At 40.9% G+C, this 24,306-nt stretch overlaps 1 protein-coding gene across 1 annotated transcript in view; it reads right to left on the bottom strand.

Moving 5' to 3' along the window:
• The window catches only part of LOC311227867 (caspase activity and apoptosis inhibitor 1-like), a 111,252-nt gene that overhangs the window by 36,726 nt on the left and 50,220 nt on the right, over positions 1-24,306 (bottom strand). The window contains exon 4 of the mRNA XM_084313712.1: positions 3,733-3,793. Within this exon, the coding sequence (XP_084169838.1) occupies positions 3,733-3,793 (61 nt within the window). The remainder of the gene's footprint in view (positions 1-3,732; positions 3,794-24,306) is intronic.

Raw genomic sequence — 24,306 nt, 5'->3', positions numbered from 1 at the left:
CATTGCTACGACAATGTTGACTGGAAAATGAGTCTTTGATAAGCGACGGGCAGATTAGACACATAGCCATAATTTAAAACATAGATTAGGCGATATTAACGTTAACATTGAAGTGGACCTGGGCATTCAAGGAGGTAAAAAGGAATTAACCTTGGGCAATCAAAGTGTTAAGGGGATGCAGACCAGAGAAAGACTTTCGTCTTGTTTACATCAGGGTCCCCCATTTTCAATTCATCATAACATATATGACGTACATGACATACAGATAGACCGTACTGCTACATCTATACATTTATGACATACCAGATTTACATATACAGTACTATTTGTGATACAAAAATAGTCTAAAAGAGAGTAGATAGATAGATAGATAGATAGATAGATAGATAGATAGATAGAGAGATAGATAGATAGATAGATAGATAGATAGATAGATAGATAGATAGATAGATAGATAGATAGATACTTTATTGATCCCCTTGGGGAAATTCAGTATATACATTTGACGAAGAAACTGTACATTGGAGGAGGTTGGGTAGGTGGGGTGGGGGGGGGGGGGTTGGGTAGGTGGGGTGACTAAACTGTACATTGGAGGTGGTTGGGTGGGGGGGGGGGGGGTTGGGTAGACAGGGTGGGTGGGGGGGTAACTGTACATTGGATTATCGACGAAACCTTACTTGGTCCCAAGAAGAAGGTCTTGTGTATTATTGGGTTAGAACATTTACTGTACATTGGAGGGGGTTGGGTTAGGACATTTACAGGGGCCAGTATCGAATTGCAGTCTCCCGTTTACCGGTGGGTAGGAGGGGGAGGGGAACGCCGCGCTACGACGGTCATTTCATGTATGGACGAGGAGACATAATAGTGATAATCTAGCGTTGATTTCAGGATGATTAGATAACGTGATGACTGGATTACAGTAAAATGCATTTTTCTCGCCTTTTCCTGGAATTACTGGAAAACACCCTAACCATACTTTTCAAAACGGTATAAAAAAGGAAATGTACGGATGAAAAAACAATCTGTCTCGGCAATGTTGACTAGAAGCGACTCACTGAGACTCGACGGCGTTATTAGACCCAAAGATATATTATAAGATATATTTTAAGCACTTGCAAATGTCAGTCTAAAACTGTATCCATTGAATAAAGACCTGGCAATGAATGGGGTATCAGTGCCCCCTGCTGTGGCGGTCAATGTGTTAAGGGGATGCAGACCAGAGAAAGACTTTTGTCTTGTTTACATCAGGGTCCCCCATTTTCAATTCATCATAACATATATGACGTACATGACATACAGATAGACCGTACTGCTACATCTATACATTTATGACATACCAGATTTACAAATACAGTACTGTTTGTGATACAAAAATAGTCTAAAAAAGAGTAGATAGATAGATAGATAGATAGATAGATAGATAGATAGATAGATAGATAGATAGATAGATAGATAGATAGATAGATAGAGGTGGTTGGGTGGGGGGGGGGGTTGGGTAGGCAGGGCCTAACAACCACCCCTAGGCGTGATCTAATGAGTATAACACACTGCTGCACGTGATGTAATGCTTAATTATTGTAATGCTTAATTATTGTATATAGGCCTGCCGCGATAAGCAATAAATCGATTAATTGCCGCGATAATTAAAATGAATGCAATGATTTTGACGGGCGCGATTAATTGCTATTTGCGCGGTTGTTTTAATGAGGCGGAACCAGTGCCCCTTGTCAGTCACTGTCCGTGTTGGGAGGCGGGCCGCTGGCTTTACTACAGAGCACAGCACAGGAGCTCCGTGGGGCTAACGTTACCCCTCATTGTGTCTATTCTACTAGCATTAACGTTACTCATACAAACAATCAATAGCGAGTTATATTGATCACGCTATGTACGATAGCCATGCTAAAACGCTAGCGCAACATTAGCACCTAACCTAACAACAAGCCTTAACAAGTCAGCGATCTTTTTGCAAGACTAAACTCTCCGCTCGGTGGCAAATTGTGTTGATGTCGGTTTTGTTTAATCAATAAATGAGGCAGAATACACAGTGACTGTATCCTTTGTTTATTGCACTTGTGCCTGCTGCAAACATAATGATTATGAAATCCTATGCGAGACATTAAAGATGGCGGCTTTCTGTTTTCGTTCAGACTCCCTCAGACTCTCCAACGAGTGACGCGTCTCTATTCTGACCAATCAGTGGTCTGCAGTGTTTCACGTGACTTTTCGTACCACTTCTACTCGCTTGGAACCACGACAGAGCAGAGACTAAAAAAGTACCCAAAAAGTACCTGATAATCACAACAATACTTCCGGTCCGGTCGGTGGGCTTCAAAATAAAAGTCTAAAACACCGGAAAAGACGGAGCGGTGGGCTTCAAAATAAAAGTTTTGGGAAATAAATGTCTAAAAAAAAAAATGCTCTAACCGGTCGCAATAATATCGCTTATCGCGATATTTTCGGGGGCAATTAATCGCCCAGCAAAATGTGTTATCGTGGCAGGCCTAATTGTATATGCTATCATACAGAGTTATATGCAGGTGTGTAAGTAGGTATATAGAAGGATTGTATGCAGGTATATTCAGACAGACAGTGTAGAGTCTCAAATACATTCCTGGAGTTTAAGCCCATGTTGCGTAGAAAGATACTTCAGCATACAGACCCAACAAACTAACGTCAGCATCTCTTTCTACCGTAGCTTTAATTTCTCTTGTGCAAAACCAATAGTTTTGATTTGATTTCAGAGCAGAGTCTGATGAATTAGCAATAATAATGGTCATTTTACTTAATAAAGTAAAATTGGATCCAATTGAATAATACCACTGCTTGAGTCGAGAGAAAATGTATGACTGACGAGCTTTTAAAAAGAGAACTTAAATAAAAAATACAAGGTAGAACTGAAGGCTAAATACTGGGTCGTCCTCCAATGGTCCACGTCTCCACGATAGCAGATTAATGCATTTTATTAAATAAAAACACGATGCAGGTGCAGATAACACTCTAAAAAAGACTGATACATTTTTTATTATCTTTTTTCTCCTTCTTTTTCCGTTTGTCTCCCCTCCCAATGTTAGTCGTTATGCCAATTCCCAATCCCCTTCCTGGTTGTTGCGCACTCTACCCCCTACCGTCGGTCTGGGAGGTCGGAGACTATCACATGCTTCCTTCGACACATGTGTAGCCAGCCCACCACTTCTTTTCACCTGGCAGCGCGGACTCTCACTGGGAGAGTGTAACGTGTGGAAGGTCACACTACCTCTCCTAGATCCTTCCCTCGCTGTGCAGGCGCCCCGACCGAACTGTAGGAGTCACTGTCCACAACAACCCAGACCCACCCACTGGCTTCCCTCCCGCTGACTCTGCCAATCGAGCCAGTATGACGGCCGGCCAAGCCGGAAGCAACGCTGACAGCTGGATTCGATACCAGTGTCTCTTGCGTTGGTGACGAGCGCTTAGTCCGCTGCGCCACCCAGCCGCCCGACGTAAAGCAATTCTGCTGCATTTTTGCGACAACAGCGATAAGAGACATTCTTCTCTCGTCAACAGCCCTAGCAATGCGCGGCTGTCAGAAAAACATGCCGGTATTGATATAAAAAAAAGGAATCCATAACCTCGGAGGCGTACGATTCCTATTCCCAACTGGAACCGGCTCTCGATTCCCATCCCTACTAGTCGCTCTACAACAGAACAGAGATGACATTTTAAATAAAATAAATTATTTGAGGTTTTACTCACTGGCTCTCCGGCAGCGTTTCTGTGTCGTCGTCATCAGCATCTCCAGACGTTAGCTCCTCCCCTGAAGACGACACGGGTGGATTTCACCGAATGACAATGAGTCACATGCAAAAATGGACTGCTTAAAGTTAAGTATACGTATAGTGGTACTGCTGTTAAAGTAAGTAAGTAAAACTTTATTTGTATAGCGCCCTTCTCAGAGGTATAGCACAGAGTGCTTCACAGCATTTTTTTTAAACATCAGTGGAAAATACAAGAAATAATACATGTGGGAAAAAGAAACATTAAAAGATTTGCTAAAACACTTGAATAGACACCGAAAAATGAAAACAAAAAAAACAAGAACAAAACAGACATGAACAGAGAGAAAACGCCTATGGGTGTAGGCCTGCCTGTAGAAGTGGGTTTTTAGCTGCCTTTTAAAGATGAGCTCTGAGGGAGCGGTGTTCGGGGCTAAAGGGAGGAGGGTGTTTCAGAGCCTTGGGGCTGCAGTCACCGCAAAGGCTCTGTCCCCTTTTTCTAAAATTATGTTTGTGGTAGATTTTTATGTTTGTACTACCGGGCAGTCCGGTAGAGAGAGAGAGAGAGGAAGAACGGGAGACAGAGCGGGGGGAAGACATATGGCAAAGGACGGCGGGTCCGGGAATCGAACCCGGGTTGGCCGCCTCGCGACGCAGCGCGTTACATGGGTCGCCACTTGGGTGCCCGGCTCTGTCCCTTTTTGTCTCGAGTCTGGTCCTGGGCCCCACCTGGAGCTCCTGAGGGGAAGACCTGGTCCTGGGCCCCACCTGGAGCTCCTGATGGGAAGACCTGGTCCTGGGCCCCACCAGGAGCTCCTGAGGGGAAGACCTGGTCCTGGGCCCCACCTGGAGCTCCTGGTACTGGCGTTAGTGTTGCATGCTATACTGGTACTGATGGTAGTGTTGCATGCTATACTGGTACTGCTGATAGTGTTGCTATACTGGTACTGATGATAGTGTTGCATGCTATATTGGTACTGATGATAGTGGTGCATGCTATACTGGTACTGATGGTAGTGTTGCATGCTATACTGGTACTGATGGTAGTGTTGCATGCTATACTGGTACTGATGATAGTGTTGCTATACTGGTACTGATGATAGTGTTGCATGCTATACTGGTACTGATGATAGTGTTGCATGCTGTACTGGTACTGATGATAGTGTTGCATGCTATACTGGTACTGATGATAGTGGTGCATGCTATACTGGTACTGATGGTAGTGTTACATGCTATACTGGTACTGATGATAGTGTTGCTATACTGGTACTGATGATAGTGTTGCTATACTGGTACTGATGATAGTGTTGCTATACTGGTACTGATGATAGTGTTGCTATACTGGTACTGATTATAGTGTTGCATGCTATACGGTACTGGTGTTGCATGATATACTGGTACTGATGATAGTGTTGCTATACTGGTACTGATGGTGTTGCTATACTGGTACTGATGATAGTGTTGCTATACTGGTACTGATGATAGTGTTGCTATACTGGTATTGATGATAGTGTTGCATGCTATACTGGTACTGGTGGTAGTGTTGCATTCTGTACTGGTACTGATGTTAGTGTTGCTATACTGGTACTGATGATAGTGTTGCTATACTGGTACTGATGATAGTGTTGCATGCTATACTGGTACTGGTGGTAGTGTTGCATGCTGTACTGGTACTGATGTTAGTGTTGCTATACTGGTACTGATGATAGTGTTGCTATACTGGTACTGATGATAGTGTTGCATGCTGTACTGGTACTGATGAGTGTTGCATGCTATACTGGTACTGATGGTAGTGTTGCATGCTATACTGGTACTGATGATAGGGTTGCATGCTATACTGGTACTGATGATAGTGTTGCATGCTATACTGGTACTGATGATAGTGTTGCATGCTATACTGGTACTGATGATAGTGTTGCATGCTATACTGGTACTGATGATAGTGTTGCATGCTATACTGGTACTGATGATAGCGTTGCATGCTATACTGGTACTGATGTTAGTGTTGCTATACTGATACTGATGATAGTGCCGCATGATATACTGGTACTGATGATAGTGTTGCATGCTATACAGGTACTGATGTTAGTGTTGCTATACTGGTACTGATGATAGTGTTGCATGCTATACTGGTACTGATGGTAGTGTTGCATGCTATACTGGTACTGATGGTAGTGTTGCATGCTATACTGGTACTGATGATAGTGTTGATATACTGATACTGATGATAGTGTTGCATGCTATACTGGTACTGATGATAGTGTTGCATGCTATACTGGTACTGATGGTAGTGTTGCATGCTATACTGGTACTGATGGTAGTGTTGTATGCTATACTGGTACTGATGATAGTGTTGCTATACTGGTACTGATGATAGTGTTGCATGCTATACTGGTACTGATGATAGTGTTGCATGCTGTACTGGTACTGATGATAGTGTTGAATGCTATACTGGTACTGATGATAGTGTTGCATGCTATACTGGTACTGATGATAGTGTTGCTATACTGATACTGATGATAGTGTTGCATGCTATACTGGTACTGATGATAGTGTTGCATGGTATACTGGTACTGATGATAGTGTTGCATGCTATACTGGTACTGATGATAGTGTTGCTATACTGATACTGATGATAGTGTTGCATGCTACACTGGTACTGATGGTAGTGTTGCATGCTATACTGGTACTGATGTTAGTGTTGCTATACTGGTACTGATGATAGTGTTGCATGCTATACTGGTACTGATGATAGTGTTGCCATACTGGTACTGATGATAGTGTTGATATACTGGTACTGATGATAGTGTTGCTTGCTATACTGGTACTGGTGTTAGTGTTGCATGCTATACTGGTACTGATGATAGTGTTGCTATACTGGTACTGATGATAGTGTTGCTATACTGGTACTGATGATCGTGTTGCATGCTATACTGGTACTGGTGTTAGTGTTGCATGCTATACTGGTACTGGTGTTAGTGTTGCATGCTATACTGGTACTGATGATAGTGTTGCATGCTATACTGGTACTGATGATCGTGTTGCATGCTATACTGGTACTGGTGTTAGTGTTGCTATACTGTTACTGATGATAGTGTTGCATGCGATACTGGTACTGATGATAGTGTTGCATGCTATACTGGTACTGATGATAGTGTTGCATGCTATACTGGTACTGATGATATTGTTGCATGCTGTACTGGTACTGATGGTAGTGTTGCATGCTGTACTGGTACTGATGATAGTGTTGCATGCTATACTGGTACTGATGATAGTCTTGCATGCGATACTGGTACTGATGATAGTGTTGCAAGCTATACTGGTACTGATGATAGTGTTGCATGCTATACTGGTACTGATGATAGTGTTGCATGCTATACTGGTACTGATGATAGGGTTGCTATACTGGTACTGATGATAGTGTTGCTATACTGGTACTGATGATAGTGTTGCTATACTGGTACTGATCATAGTGTTGCATGCTATACTGGTACTGGTGTTAGTGTTGCATGCTATACTGGTACTGATGATAGTGTTGCCATACTGGTACTGATGACAGTGTTGCTATACTGGTACTGATGATAGTGTTGCATGCTATACTGGTACTGATGGTAGTGTTGCTATACTGGTACTGATGATATTGTTGCATGCTATACTGGTACTGATGATAGTGTTGCTATACTGGCATTGATGATAGTGGTGCATGCTATACTGATACTGATGATAGTGTTGCATGTTATACTGGTACTGATGGTAGTGTTGCATGATATACTGGTACTGATGATAGTGTTGCATGCTATACTGGTACTGATGATAGTGTTGCATGCTATACTGGTACTGATGATAGTGTTGCATGCTATACTGGTACTGATGATAGTGTTACATGCTATACTGATACTGATGATAGTGTTGCATGCTATACTGGTACTGATGATAGTGTTGCTATACTGGTACTGATGATATTGTTGCATGCTATACTAGTACTGATGATAGTGTTGCTATACTGGCACTGATGATAGTGTTGCATGCTATACTGATACTGATGATAGTGTTGCATGTTATACTGGTACTGATGGTAGTGTTGCATGCTATACTGGTACTGATGATAGTGTTGCATGCTATACTGGTACTGATTATAGTGCTGCATGCTATACTGGTACTGATGATAGTGTTGCATGCTATACTGGTACTGATGATAGTGTTGCATGCTATACTGGTAATGATGTTAGTGTTGCTATACTGATACTGATGATAGTGTTGCATACTATACTGGTACTGATGGTAGTGTTGCATGCTATACTGGTACTGATGGTAGTGTTGCATGCTATACTGGTACTGATGATAGTGTTGCTATACTGGTACTGATGATAGTGTTGCATGCTATACTGGTACTGATGATAGTGTTGCATGCTGTACTGGTACTGATGCTAGTGCTGCATGATATACTGGTACTGATGATAGTGTTGCATGCTATACTGGTACTGATGATAGTGTTGCATGCTATACTGGTACTGATGATAGTGTTGGTATACTGATACTGATGATAGTGTTGCATGATATACTGGTACTGATGATAGTGTTGCATGCTATACTGGTAATGATGATAGTGTTGCATGCTATACTGGTACTGATGATAGTGTTGCTATACTGATACTGATGACAGTGTTGCATGCTATACTGGTACTGATGATAGTGTTGCATGCTATACTGGTACTGATGTTAGTGTTGCTATACTGGTACTGATGATAGTGTTGCATGCTATAATGGTACTGATGATAGTGTTGCATGCTATACTGGTGCTGATGATAGTGTTGCATGCTATACTGGTACTGATGATAGTGTTGCATGCTATACTGGTACTGATGATAGTGTTGCTATACTGGTACTGATGATAGTGTTGCTATACTGGTATTGATGATAGTGTTGCTATACTGGTACTGATGATAGTGTTACATGCTATACGGTACTGGTGTTGCATGATATACTGGTACTGATGATAGTGTTGCTATACTGGTACTGATAGTGTTGCTATACTGGTACTGATGATAGTGTTGATATACTGGTACTGATGATAGTGTTGCATGCTATACTGGTACTGGTGGTAGTGTTGCATGCTGTACTGGTACTGATGTTAGTGTTGCTATACTGGTACTGATGATAGTGTTGCTATACTGGTACTGATGATAGTGTTGCATGCTATACTGGTACTGGTGGTAGTGTTGCATGCTGTACTGGTACTGATGTTAGTGTTACTATACTGGTACTGATGGTAGTGTTGCATGATATACTGGTACTGATGATAGTGTTGCATGCTATACTGGTACTGATGATAGTGTTGCATGCTATACTGGTACTGATGATAGTGTTGCATGCTATACTGGTACTGATGATAGTGTTACATGCTATACTGATACTGATGATAGTGTTGCATGCTATACTGGTACTGATGATAGTGTTGCTATACTGGTACTGATGATATTGTTGCATGCTATACTAGTACTGATGATAGTGTTGCTATACTGGCACTGATGATAGTGTTGCATGCTATACTGATACTGATGATAGTGTTGCATGTTATACTGGTACTGATGGTAGTGTTGCATGCTATACTGGTACTGATGATAGTGTTGCATGCTATACTGGTACTGATTATAGTGCTGCATGCTATACTGGTACTGATGATAGTGTTGCATGCTATACTGGTACTGATGATAGTGTTGCATGCTATACTGGTAATGATGTTAGTGTTGCTATACTGATACTGATGATAGTGTTGCATACTATACTGGTACTGATGGTAGTTTTGCATGCTATACTGGTACTGATGGTAGTGTTGCATGCTATACTGGTACTGATGATAGTGTTGTTATACTGGTACTGATGATAGTGTTGCATGCTATACTGGTACTGATGATAGTGTTGCATGCTGTACTGGTACTGATGCTAGTGCTGCATGATATACTGGTACTGATGATAGTGTTGCATGCTATACTGGTACTGATGATAGTGTTGCATGCTATACTGGTACTGATGATAGTGTTGGTATACTGATACTGATGATAGTGTTGCATGATATACTGGTACTGATGATAGTGTTGCATGCTATACTGGTAATGATGATAGTGTTGCATGCTATACTGGTACTGATGATAGTGTTGCTATACTGATACTGATGACAGTGTTGCATGCTATACTGGTACTGATGATAGTGTTGCATGCTATACTGGTACTGATGTTAGTGTTGCTATACTGGTACTGATGATAGTGTTGCATGCTATAATGGTACTGATGATAGTGTTGCATGCTATACTGGTGCTGATGATAGTGTTGCATGCTATACTGGTACTGATGATAGTGTTGCATGCTATACTGGTACTGATGATAGTGTTGCTATACTGGTACTGATGATAGTGTTGCTATACTGGTACTGATGATAGTGTTGCTATACTGGTACTGATGATAGTGTTACATGCTATACGGTACTGGTGTTGCATGATATACTGGTACTGATGATAGTGTTGCTATACTGGTACTGATGATAGTGTTGATATACTGGTACTGATGATAGTGTTGCATGCTATACTGGTACTGGTGGTAGTGTTGCATGCTGTACTGGTACTGATGTTAGTGTTGCTATACTGGTACTGATGATAGTGTTGCTATACTGGTACTGATGATAGTGTTGCATGCTATACTGGTACTGGTGGTAGTGTTGCATGCTGTACTGGTACTGATGTTAGTGTTACTATACTGGTACCGATGATAGTGTTGCTATACTGGTACTGATGATAGTGTTGCATGCTGTACTGGTACTGATGATAGTGTTGCATGCTATACTAGTACTGATGGTAGTGTTGCATGCTATACTGGTACTGATGATAGTGTTGCATGCTATACTGGTACTGATGGTAGTGTTGCATGCTATACTGGTACTGATGATAGTGTTGCATGCTATACTGGTACTGATGATAGTGTTGCATGCTATACTGGTACTGATGATAGTGTTGCATGCTATACTGGTACTGATGTTAGTGTTGCTATACTGATACTGATGATAGTGTTGCATGCTATACTGGTACTGATGATAGTGTTGCATGCTATACTGGTACTGATGTTAGTGTTGCTATACTGATACTGATGATAGTGTTGCATGCTATACTGGTACTGATGGTAGTGTTGCATGCTGTACTGGTACTGATGTTAGTGTTGCTATACTGGTACTGATGATAGTGTTGCTATACTGGTACTGATGATAGTGTTGCATGCTATACTGGTACTGGTGGTAGTGTTGCATGCTGTACTGGTACTGATGTTAGTGTTGCTATACTGGTACTGATGATAGTGTTGCTATACTGGTACTGATGATAGTGTTGCATGCTGTACTGGTACTGATGATAGTGTTGCATGCTATACTGGTACTGATGGTAGTGTTGCATGCTATACTGGTACTGATGATAGTGTTGCATGCTATACTGGTACTGATGGTAGTGTTGCATGCTATACTGGTACTGATGATAGTGTTGCATGCTATAATGGTACTGATGATAGTGGTACATGCTATACTGGTACTGATGATAGTGTTACATGCTATACTGGTACTGATGATAGTGTTGCATGCTATACGGGTACTGATGTTAGTGTTGCTATACTGATACTGATGATAGTGTTGCATGCTATACTGGTACTGATGATAGTGTTGCATGCTATACTGGTACTGATGTTAGTGTTGCTATACTGATACTGATGATGGGGTCGCATGCTATACTGGTACTGATGGTAGTGTTGCATGCTATACTGGTACTGATGGTAGTGTTGCATGCTATACTGGTACTGATGATAGTGTTGATATACTGGTACTGATGATAGTGTTGCATGCTATACTGGTACTGATGATAGTGTTGCATGCTATACTGGTACTGATGGTAGTGTTGCATGCTATACTGGTACTGATGGTAGTGTTGCATGCTATACTGGTACTGATGGTAGTGTTGCATGCTATACTGGTACTGGTGATAGTGTTGCTATACTGGTACTGATGATAGTGTTGCATGCTATACTGGTACTGATGATAGTGTTGCATGCTGTACTGGTACTGATGCTAGTGTTGCATGTTATACTGGTACTGATGATAGTGTTGAATGCTATACTGGTACTGATGATAGTGTTGCATGCTATACTGGTACTGATGATAGTGTTGCTATACTGGTACTGATGATAGTGTTGCATGCTATACTGGTACTGATGATAGTGTTGCTATACTGATACTGATGATAGTGTTGCTATACTGGTACTGATGATAGTGTTGCATGCTATACTGGTACTGATGATAGTGTTGCATGCTATACTGGTACTGATGATAGTGTTGCATGCTATACTGATACTGATGATAGTGGTGCATGCTACACTGGTACTGATGATAGTGTTGCATGCTATACTGGTACTGATGTTAGTGTTGCTATACTGGTACTGATGATAGTGGTGCATGCTATACTGGTGCTGATGATAGTGTTGCATGCTATACTGGTACTGATGTTAGTGTTGCTATACTGGTACTGATGATAGTGTTGCATGCTATACTGGTACTGATGATAGTGTTGCTATACTGGTACTGATGATAGTGTTGCATGCTATACTGGTACTGATGATAGTGTTGCTATACTGATACTGATGATAGTGTTGCTATACTGGTACTGATGATAGTGTTGCATGCTATACTGGTACTGATGATAGTGTTGCATGCTATACTGGTACTGATGATAGTGTTGCATGCTATACTGATACTGATGATAGTGGTGCATGCTACACTGGTACTGATGATAGTGTTGCATGCTATACTGGTACTGATGATAGTGTTGATATACTGATACTGATGATAGTGTTGCATGCTATACTGGTACTGATGATAGTGTTGCATGCTATACTGGTACTGATGGTAGTGTTGCATGCTATACTGGTACTGATGGTAGTGTTGTATGCTATACTGGTACTGATGGTAGTGTTGCATGCTATACTGGTACTGATGATAGTGTTGCATGCTATACTGGTACTGATGATAGTGTTGCATGCTATACTGGTACTGATGATAGTGTTGCATGCTATACTGGTACTGATGTTAGTGTTGCTATACTGATACTGATGATAGTGTTGCATGCTATACTGGTACTGATGATAGTGTTGCATGCTATACTGGTACTGATGTTAGTGTTGCTATACTGATACTGATGATAGTGTTGCATGCTATACTGGTACTGATGGTAGTGTTGCATGCTGTACTGGTACTGATGTTAGTGTTGCTATACTGGTACTGATGATAGTGTTGCTATACTGGTACTGATGATAGTGTTGCATGCTATACTGGTACTGGTGGTAGTGTTGCATGCTGTACTGGTACTGATGTTAGTGTTGCTATACTGGTACTGATGATAGTGTTGCTATACTGGTACTGATGATAGTGTTGCATGCTGTACTGGTACTGATGATAGTGTTGCATGCTATACTGGTACTGATGGTAGTGTTGCATGCTATACTGGTACTGATGATAGTGTTGCATGCTATACTGGTACTGATGGTAGTGTTGCATGCTATACTGGTACTGATGATAGTGTTGCATGCTATAATGGTACTGATGATAGTGGTACATGCTATACTGGTACTGATGATAGTGTTACATGCTATACTGGTACTGATGATAGTGTTGCATGCTATACGGGTACTGATGTTAGTGTTGCTATACTGATACTGATGATAGTGTTGCATGCTATACTGGTACTGATGATAGTGTTGCATGCTATACTGGTACTGATGTTAGTGTTGCTATACTGATACTGATGATGGGGTCGCATGCTATACTGGTACTGATGGTAGTGTTGCATGCTATACTGGTACTGATGGTAGTGTTGCATGCTATACTGGTACTGATGATAGTGTTGATATACTGGTACTGATGATAGTGTTGCATGCTATACTGGTACTGATGATAGTGTTGCATGCTATACTGGTACTGATGGTAGTGTTGCATGCTATACTGGTACTGATGGTAGTGTTGCATGCTATACTGGTACTGATGGTAGTGTTGCATGCTATACTGGTACTGGTGATAGTGTTGCTATACTGGTACTGATGATAGTGTTGCATGCTATACTGGTACTGATGATAGTGTTGCATGCTGTACTGGTACTGATGCTAGTGTTGCATGTTATACTGGTACTGATGATAGTGTTGAATGCTATACTGGTACTGATGATAGTGTTGCATGCTATACTGGTACTGATGATAGTGTTGCTATACTGGTACTGATGATAGTGTTGCATGCTATACTGGTACTGATGATAGTGTTGCTATACTGATACTGATGATAGTGTTGCTATACTGGTACTGATGATAGTGTTGCATGCTATACTGGTACTGATGATAGTGTTGCATGCTATACTGGTACTGATGATAGTGTTGCATGCTATACTGATACTGATGATAGTGGTGCATGCTACACTGGTACTGATGATAGTGTTGCATGCTATACTGGTACTGATGTTAGTGTTGCTATACTGGTACTGATGATAGTGGTGCATGCTATACTGGTGCTGATGATAGTGTTGCATGCTATACTGGTACTGATGTTAGTGTTGCTATACTGGTACTGATGATAGTGTTGCATGCTATACTGGTACTGATGATAGTGTTGCTATACTGGTACTGATGATAGTGTTGCATGCTATACTGGTACTGATGATAGTGTTGCTATACTGATACTGATGATAGTGTTGCTATACTGGTACTGATGATAGTGTTGCATGCTATACTGGTACTGATGATAGTGTTGCATGCTATACTGGTACTGATGATAGTGTTGCATGCTATACTGATACTGATGATAGTGGTGCATGCTACACTGGTACTGATGATAGTGTTGCATGCTATACTGGTACTGATGATAGTGTTGATATACTGATACTGATGATAGTGTTGCATGCTATACTGGTACTGATGATAGTGTTGCATGCTATACTGGTACTGATGGTAGTGTTGCATGCTATACTGGTACTGATGGTAGTGTTGTATGCTATACTGGTACTGATGATAGTGTTGCTATACTGGTACTGATGATAGTGTTGCATGCTATACTGGTACTGATGATAGTGTTGCATGCTGTACTGGTACTGATGATAGTGTTGAATGCTATACTGGTACTGATGATAGTGTTGCATGCTATACTGGTACTGGTGTTAGTGTTGCATGCTATACTGGTACTGATGATAGTGTTGCCATACTGGTACTGATGACAGTGTTGCTATACTGGTACTGATGATAGTGTTGCATGCTATACTGGTACTGATGGTAGTGTTGCTATACTGGTACTGATGATATTGTTGCATGCTATACTGGTACTGATGATAGTGTTGCTATACTGGCATTGATGATAGTGTTGCATGCTATACTGATACTGATGATAGTGTTGCATGTTATACTGGTACTGATGGTAGTGTTGCATGATATACTGGTACTGATGATAGTGTTGCATGCTATACTGGTACTGATGATAGTGTTGCATGCTATACTGGTACTGATGATAGTGTTGCATGCTATACTGGTACTGATGATAGTGTTACATGCTATACTGATACTGATGATAGTGTTGCATGCTATACTGGTACTGATGATAGTGTTGCTATACTGGTACTGATGATATTGTTGCATGCTATACTAGTACTGATGATAGTGTTGCTATACTGGCACTGATGATAGTGTTGCATGCTATACTGATACTGATGATAGTGTTGCATGTTATACTGGTACTGATGGTAGTGTTGCATGCTATACTGGTACTGATGATAGTGTTGCATGCTATACTGGTACTGATTATAGTGATGCATGCTATACTGGTACTGATGATAGTGTTGCATGCTATACTGGTAATGATGTTAGTGTTGCTATACTGATACTGATGATAGTGTTGCATACTATACTGGTACTGATGGTAGTGTTGCATGCTATACTGGTACTGATGGTAGTGTTGCATGCTATACTGGTACTGATGATAGTGTTGCTATACTGGTACTGATGATAGTGTTGCATGCTATACTGGTACTGATGATAGTGTTGCATGCTGTACTGGTACTGATGCTAGTGCTGCATGATATACTGGTACTGATGATAGTGTTGCATGCTATACTGGTACTGATGATAGTGTTGCATGCCATACTGGTACTGATGATAGTGTTGGTATACTGATACTGATGATAGTGTTGCATGATATACTGGTACTGATGATAGTGTTGCATGCTATACTGGTAATGATGATAGTGTTGCATGCTATACTGGTACTGATGATAGTGTTGCTATACTGATACTGATGACAGTGTTGCATGCTATACTGGTACTGATGATAGTGTTGCATGCTATACTGGTACTGATGTTAGTGTTGCTATACTGGTACTGATGATAGTGTTGCATGCTATAATGGTACTGATGATAGTGTTGCATGCTATACTGGTGCTGATGATAGTGTTGCATGCTATACTGGTACTGATGATAGTGTTGCATGCTATACTGGTACTGATGATAGTGTTGCTATACTGGTACTGATGATAGTGTTGCTATACTGGTACTGATGATAGTGTTGCTATACTGGTACTGATGATAGTGTTACATGCTATACGGTACTGGTGTTGCATGATATACTGGTACTGATGATAGTGTTGCTATACTGGTACTGATAGTGTTGCTATACTGGTACTGATGATAGTGTTGCTATACTGGTACTGATGATAGTGTTGCATGCTATACTGGTACTGGTGGTAGTGTTGCATGCTGTACTGGTACTGATGTTAGTGTTGCTATACTGGTACTGATGATAGTGTTGCTATACTGGTACTGATGATAGTGTTGCATGCTATACTGGTACTGGTGGTAGTGTTGCATGCTGTACTGGTACTGATGTTAGTGTTACTATACTGGTACCGATGATAGTGTTGCTATACTGGTACTGATGATAGTGTTGCATGCTGTACTGGTACTGATGATAGTGTTGCATGCTATACTGGTACTGATGGTAGTGTTGCATGCTATACTGGTACTGATGATAGTGTTGCATGCTATACTGGTACTGATGGTAGTGTTGCATGCTATACTGGTACTGATGATAGTGTTGCATGCTATACTGGTACTGATGATAGTGTTGCATGCTATACTGGTACTGATGATAGTGTTGCATGCTATACTGGTACTGATGTTAGTGTTGCTATACTGATACTGATGATAGTGTTGCATGCTATACTGGTACTGATGATAGTGTTGCATGCTATACTGGTACTGATGTTAGTGTTGCTATACTGATACTGATGATAGTGTTGCATGCTATACTGGTACTGATGGTAGTGTTGCATGCTGTACTGGTACTGATGTTAGTGTTGCTATACTGGTACTGATGATAATGTTGCTATACTGGTACTGATGATAGTGTTGCATGCTATACTGGTACTGGTGGTAGTGTTGCATGCTGTACTGGTACTGATGTTAGTGTTGCTATACTGGTACTGATGATAGTGTTGCTATACTGGTACTGATGATAGTGTTGCATGCTGTACTGGTACTGATGATAGTGTTGCATGCTATACTGGTACTGATGGTAGTGTTGCATGCTATACTGGTACTGATGATAGTGTTGCATGCTATACTGGTACTGATGGTAGTGTTGCATGCTATACTGGTACTGATGATAGTGTTGCATGCTATAATGGTACTGATGATAGTGGTACATGCTATACTGGTACTGATGATAGTGTTACATGCTATACTGGTACTGATGATAGTGTTGCATGCTATACGGGTACTGATGTTAGTGTTGCTATACTGATACTGATGATAGTGTTGCATGCTATACTGGTACTGATGATAGTGTTGCATGCTATACTGGTACTGATGTTAGTGTTGCTATACTGATACTGATGATAGTGTCGCATGCTATACTGGTACTGATGGTAGTGTTGCATGCTATACTGGTACTGATGGTAGTGTTGCATGCTATACTGGTAATGATGATAGTGTTGATATACTGGTACTGATGATAGTGTTGCATGCTATACTGGTACTGATGATAGTGTTGCATGCTATACTGGTACTGATGGTAGTGTTGCATGCTATACTGGTACTGATGGTAGTGTTGCATGCTATACTGGTACTGATGGTAGTGTTGCATGCTATACTGGTACTGGTGATAGTGTTGCTATACTGGTACTGATGATAGTGTTGCATGCTATACTGGTACTGATGATAGTGTTGCATGCTGTACTGGTACTGATGCTAGTGTTGCATGTTATACTGGTACTGATGATAGTGTTGAATGCTATACTGGTACTGATGATAGTGTTGCATGCTATACTGGTACTGATGATAGTGTTGCTATACTGGTACTGATGATAGTGTTGCATGCTATACTGGTACTGATGATAGTGGTGCATGCTATACTGGTACTGATGATAGTGTTGCATGCTATACTGGTACTGATGTTAGTGTTGCATGCTGTACTGGTACTGATGATAGTGTTGCATGCTATACTGGTACTGATGATAGTGTTGCATGCTATACTGGTACTGATGATAGTGTTGCATGCTATACTGGTACTGGTGGTAGTGTTGCATGCTATACTGGTACTGATGGTAGTGTTACATGCTATACTGGTACTGATGATAGTGTTGCTATACTGGTACTGATGATAGTGTTGCTATACTGGTACTGATGATAGTGTTGCTATACTGGTACTGATGATAGTGTTGCTATACTGGTACTGATGATAGTGTTGCATGCTATACTGGTACTGATGATAGTGTTGCATGCTATACTGGTACTGATGGTAGTGTTGCATGCTATACTAGTACTGATGTTAGTGTTGCTATACTGGTACTGATGATAGTGTTGCATGCTATACTGGTACTGATGATAGTGTTGCCATACTGGTACTGATGATAGTGTTGCTATACTGGTACTGATGATAGTGTTGCTATACTGGTACTGGTGTTAGTGTTGCATGCTATACTGGTACTGATGATAGTGTTGCTATACTGGTACTGATGATAGTGTTGCTATACTGGTACTGATGATAGTGTTGCTATACTGGTACTGATGATAGTGTTGCATGCTATACTGGTACTGATGATAGTGTTGCCATACTGGTACTGATGATAGTGTTGCATGCTATACTGGTACTGATGATAGTGTTGCATGATATACTGGTACTGATGGTAGTGTTGCATGCTATACTGGTACCGATGGTAGTGTTGCATGATATACTGGTACTGATGATAGTGTTGCATGCTATACTGGTACTAATGATAGTGCTGCTATACTGGTACTGATGATAGTGTTGCTATACTGGTACTGATGATAGTGTTGCTATACTGGTACTGATGATAGTGTTGCATGCTATACTGGTACTGGTGTTAGTGTTGCATGCTATACTGGTACTGATGATAGTGTTGCCATACTGGTACTGATGATAGTGTTGCTATACTGGTACTGATGATAGTGTTGCATGCTATACTGGTACTGATGATAGTGTTGCATGCTATACTGGTACTGATGATAGTGTTGCATGCTATACTGGTACTGATGGTAGTGTTGCATGCTATACTAGTACTGATGTTAGTGTTGCTATACTGGTACTGATGATAGTGTTGCATGCTATACTGGTACTGATGATAGTGTTGCCATACTGGTACTGATGATAGTGTTGCTATACTGGTACTGATGATAGTGTTGCTATACTGGTACTGGTGTTAGTGTTGCATGCTATACTGGTACTGATGATAGTGTTGCTATACTGGTACTGATGATAGTGTTGCTATACTGGTACTGATGATAGTGTTGCTATACTGGTACTGATGATAGTGTTGCATGCTATACTGGTACTGATGATAGTGTTGCCATACTGGTACTGATGATAGTGTTGCATGCTATACTGGTACTGATGATAGTGTTGCATGATATACTGGTACTGATGGTAGTGTTGCATGCTATACTGGTACCGATGGTAGTGTTGCATGATATACTGGTACTGATGATAGTGTTGCATGCTATACTGGTACTAATGATAGTGCTGCTATACTGGTACTGATGATAGTGTTGCTATACTGGTACTGATGATAGTGTTGCTATACTGGTACTGATGATAGTGTTGCATGCTATACTGGTACTGGTGTTAGTGTTGCATGCTATACTGGTACTGATGATAGTGTTGCCATACTGGTACTGATGATAGTGTTGCTATACTGGTACTGATGATAGTGTTGCATGCTATACTGGTACTGATGGTAGTGTTGCATGCTGTACTGGTACTGATGATAGTGTTGCATGCTATACTGGTACTGATGATAGTGTTGCATGCTATACTGGTACTGATGGTAGTGTTGCATGCTATACTGGTACTGATGATAGTGTTGCTATACTGGTACTGATGATAGTGTTGCTATACTGGTACTGATGATAGTGTTGCTATACTGGTACTGATGATAGTGTTGCTATACTGGTACTGATGATAGTGTTGCATGCTATACTGGTACTGATGATAGTGTTGCATGCTATACTGGTACTGATGGTAGTGTTGCATGCTATACTAGTACTGATGTTAGTGTTGCTATACTGGTACTGATGATAGTGTTGCATGCTATACTGGTACTGATGATAGTGTTGCCATACTGGTACTGATGATAGTGTTGCTATACTGGTACTGATGATAGTGTTGCTTGCTATACTGGTACTGGTGTTAGTGTTGCATGCTATACTGGTACTGATGATAGTGTTGCTATACTGGTACTGATGATAGTGTTGCTATACTGGTACTGATGATAGTGTTGCATGCTATACTGGTACTGGTGTTAGTGTTGCTATACTGTTACTGATGATAGTGTTGTATGCTATACTGGTACTGATGGTAGTGTTGCATGCTATACTGGTACTGATGATAGTGTTGCATGCTATACTGGTACTGATGGTAGTGTTGCATGCTATACTGGTACTGATGATAGTATTGCATGCTATACTGGTACTGATGATAGTGGTGCATGCTATACTGGTACTGATGATAGTGTTACATGCTATACTGGTAATGATGATAGTGTTGCATGCTATACTGGTACTGATGATAGTGTTGCTATACTGATACTGATGATAGTGTTGCATGCTATACTGATACTGATGATAGTGGTGCATGCTACACTGGTACTGATGATAGTGTTGCATGCTATACTGGTACTGATGTTAGTGTTGCTATACTGGTACTGATGATAGTGGTGCATGCTATACTGGTGCTGATGATAGTGTTGCATGCTATACTGGTACTGATGTTAGTGTTGCTATACTGGTACTGATGATAGTGTTGCATGCTATACTGGTACTGATGATAGTGTTGCTATACTGGTACTGATGATAGTGTTGCTATACTGGTACTGATGATATTGTTGCATGCTATACTGGTACTGGTGTTAGTGTTGCATGCTATACTGGTACTGATGATAGTGTTGCTATATTGGTACTGATGATAGTGTTGCTATACTGGTACTGGTGATAGTGTTGCATGATATACTGGTACTGATGGTAGTGTTGCATGCTGTACTGGTACTGATGTTAGTGTTGCATGCTATACTGGTACTGATGATAGTGTTGCATGCGATACTGGTACTGATGATAGTGTTGCATGCAATACTGGTACTGATGAGTGTTGCATGCTATACTGGTACTGATGATAGTGTTGCATGATATACTGGTACTGATGATAGTGTTGCATGCTATACTGGTACTAATGATAGTGCTGCTATACTGGTACTGATGATAGTGTTGCTATACTGGTACTGATGATAGTGTTGCTATACTGGTACTGATGATAGTGTTGCATGCTATACTGGTACTGGTGTTAGTGTTGCATGCTATACTGGTACTGATGATAGTGTTGCCATACTGGTACTGATGATAGTGTTGCTATACTGGTACTGATGATAGTGTTGCATGCTATACTGGTACTGATGGTAGTGTTGCATGCTGTACTGGTACTGATGATGGTGTTGCATGCTATACTGGTACTGATGATAGTGTTGCATGCTATACTGGTACTGATGGTAGTGTTGCATGCTATACTGGTACTGATGATAGTGTTGCTATACTGGTACTGATGATAGTGTTGCTATACTGGTACTGATGATAGTGTTGCTATACTGGTACTGATGATAGTGTTGCTATACTGGTACTGATGATAGTGTTGCATGCTATACTGGTACTGATGATAGTGTTGCATGCTATACTGGTACTGATGGTAGTGTTGCATGCTATACTAGTACTGATGTTAGTGTTGCTATACTGGTACTGATGATAGTGTTGCATGCTATACTGGTACTGATGATAGTGTTGCCATACTGGTACTGATGATAGTGTTGCTATACTGGTACTGATGATAGTGTTGCTATACTGGTACTGGTGTTAGTGTTGCATGCTATACTGGTACTGATGATAGTGTTGCTATACTGGTACTGATGATAGTGTTGCTATACTGGTATTGATGATAGTGTTGCTATACTGGTACTGATGATAGTGTTGCATGCTATACTGGTACTGATGATAGTGTTGCCATACTGGTACTGATGATAGTGTTGCATGCTATACTGGTACTGATGATAGTGTTGCATGATATACTGGTACTGATGGTAGTGTTGCATGCTATACTGGTACCGATGGTAGTGTTGCATGCTATACTGGTACTGATGATAGTGTTGCTATACTGGTACTGATGATAGTGTTACATACTATACTGGTACTGATGATAGTGTTGCATGCTGTACTGGTACTGATGATATTGTTGCATGCTGTACTGGTACTGATGGTAGTGTTGCATGCTGTACTGGTACTGATGATAGTGTTGCATGCTATACTGGTACTGACGATAGTGTTGCATGCGATACTGGTACTGATGATAGTGTTGCTATATTGGTACTGATGATAGTGTTGCTATACTGGTACTGGTGATAGTGTTGCATGATAGACTGGTACTGATGGTAGTGTTGCATGATATACTGGTACTGATGATAGTGTTGCATGCTATACTGGTACTAATGATAGTGCTGCTATACTGGTACTGATGATAGTGTTGCTATACTGGTACTGATGATAGTGTTGCTATACTGGTACTGATGATAGTGTTGCATGCTATACTGGTACTGATGATAGTGTTGCATGCTATACTGGTACTGATGATAGTGTTGCCATACTGGTACTGATGATAGTGTTGCTATACTGGTACTGATGATAGTGTTGCATGCTATACTGGTACTGATGATAGTGTTGCTATACTGGTACTGATGATAGTGTTGCATGCTATACTGGTACTGGTGTTAGTGTTGCATGCTATACTGGTACTGATGATAGTGTTGCCATACTGGTACTGATGATAGTGTTGCTATACTGGTACTGATGATAGTGTTGCATGCTATACTGGTACTGATGGTAGTGTTGCATGCTGTACTGGTACTGATGATAGTGTTGCATGCTATACTGGTACTGATGATAGTGTTGCATGCTATACTGGTACTGATGGTAGTGTTGCATGCTATACTGGTACTGATGATAGTGTTGCTATACTGGTACTGATGATAGTGTTGCTATACAGGTACTGATGATAGTGTTGCTATACTGGTACTGATGATAGTGTTGCATGCTATACTGGTACTGATGATAGTGTTGCCATACTGGTACTGATGATAGTGTTGCTATACTGGTACTGATGATATTGTTGCATGCTATACTGGTACTGGTGTTAGTGTTGCATGCTATACTGGTACTGATGATAGTGTTGCTATATTGGTACTGATGATAGTGTTGCTATACTGGTACTGGTGATAGTGTTGCATGATAGACTGGTACTGATGGTAGTGTTGCATGCTGTACTGGTACTGATGTTAGTGTTGCATGCTATACTGGTACTGATGATAGTGTTGCATGCGATACTGGTACTGATGATAGTGTTGCATGCGATACTGGTACTGATGAGTGTTGCATGCTATACTGGTACTGATGATAGTGTTGCATGATATACTGGTACTGATGATAGTGTTGCATGCTATACTGGTACTAATGATAGTGCTGCTATACTGGTACTGATGATAGTGTTGCTATACTGGTACTGATGATAGTGTTGCTATACTGGTACTGATGATAGTGTTGCATGCTATACTGGTACTGGTGTTAGTGTTGCATGCTATACTGGTACTGATGATAGTGTTGCCATACTGGTACTGATGATAGTGTTGCTATACTGGTACTGATGATAGTGTTGCATGCTATACTGGTACTGATGGTAGTGTTGCATGCTGTACTGGTACTGATGATGGTGTTGCATGCTATACTGGTACTGATGATAGTGTTGCATGATATACTGGTACTGATGGTAGTGTTGCATGCTATACTGGTACTGATGATAGTGTTGCTATACTGGTACTGATGATAGTGTTGCTATACTGGTACTGATGATAGTGTTGCTATACTGGTACTGATGATAGTGTTGCTATACTGGTACTGA

Source organism: Notolepis coatsorum (genome assembly GCF_963971535.1).
Source record: "Notolepis coatsorum genome assembly, chromosome: 4".
NCBI lineage: Eukaryota > Metazoa > Chordata > Actinopteri > Aulopiformes > Paralepididae > Notolepis > Notolepis coatsorum.
Note: the sequence above shows the minus strand (reverse complement) of the source record. Positions and strands in the feature narration are given on the sequence as shown.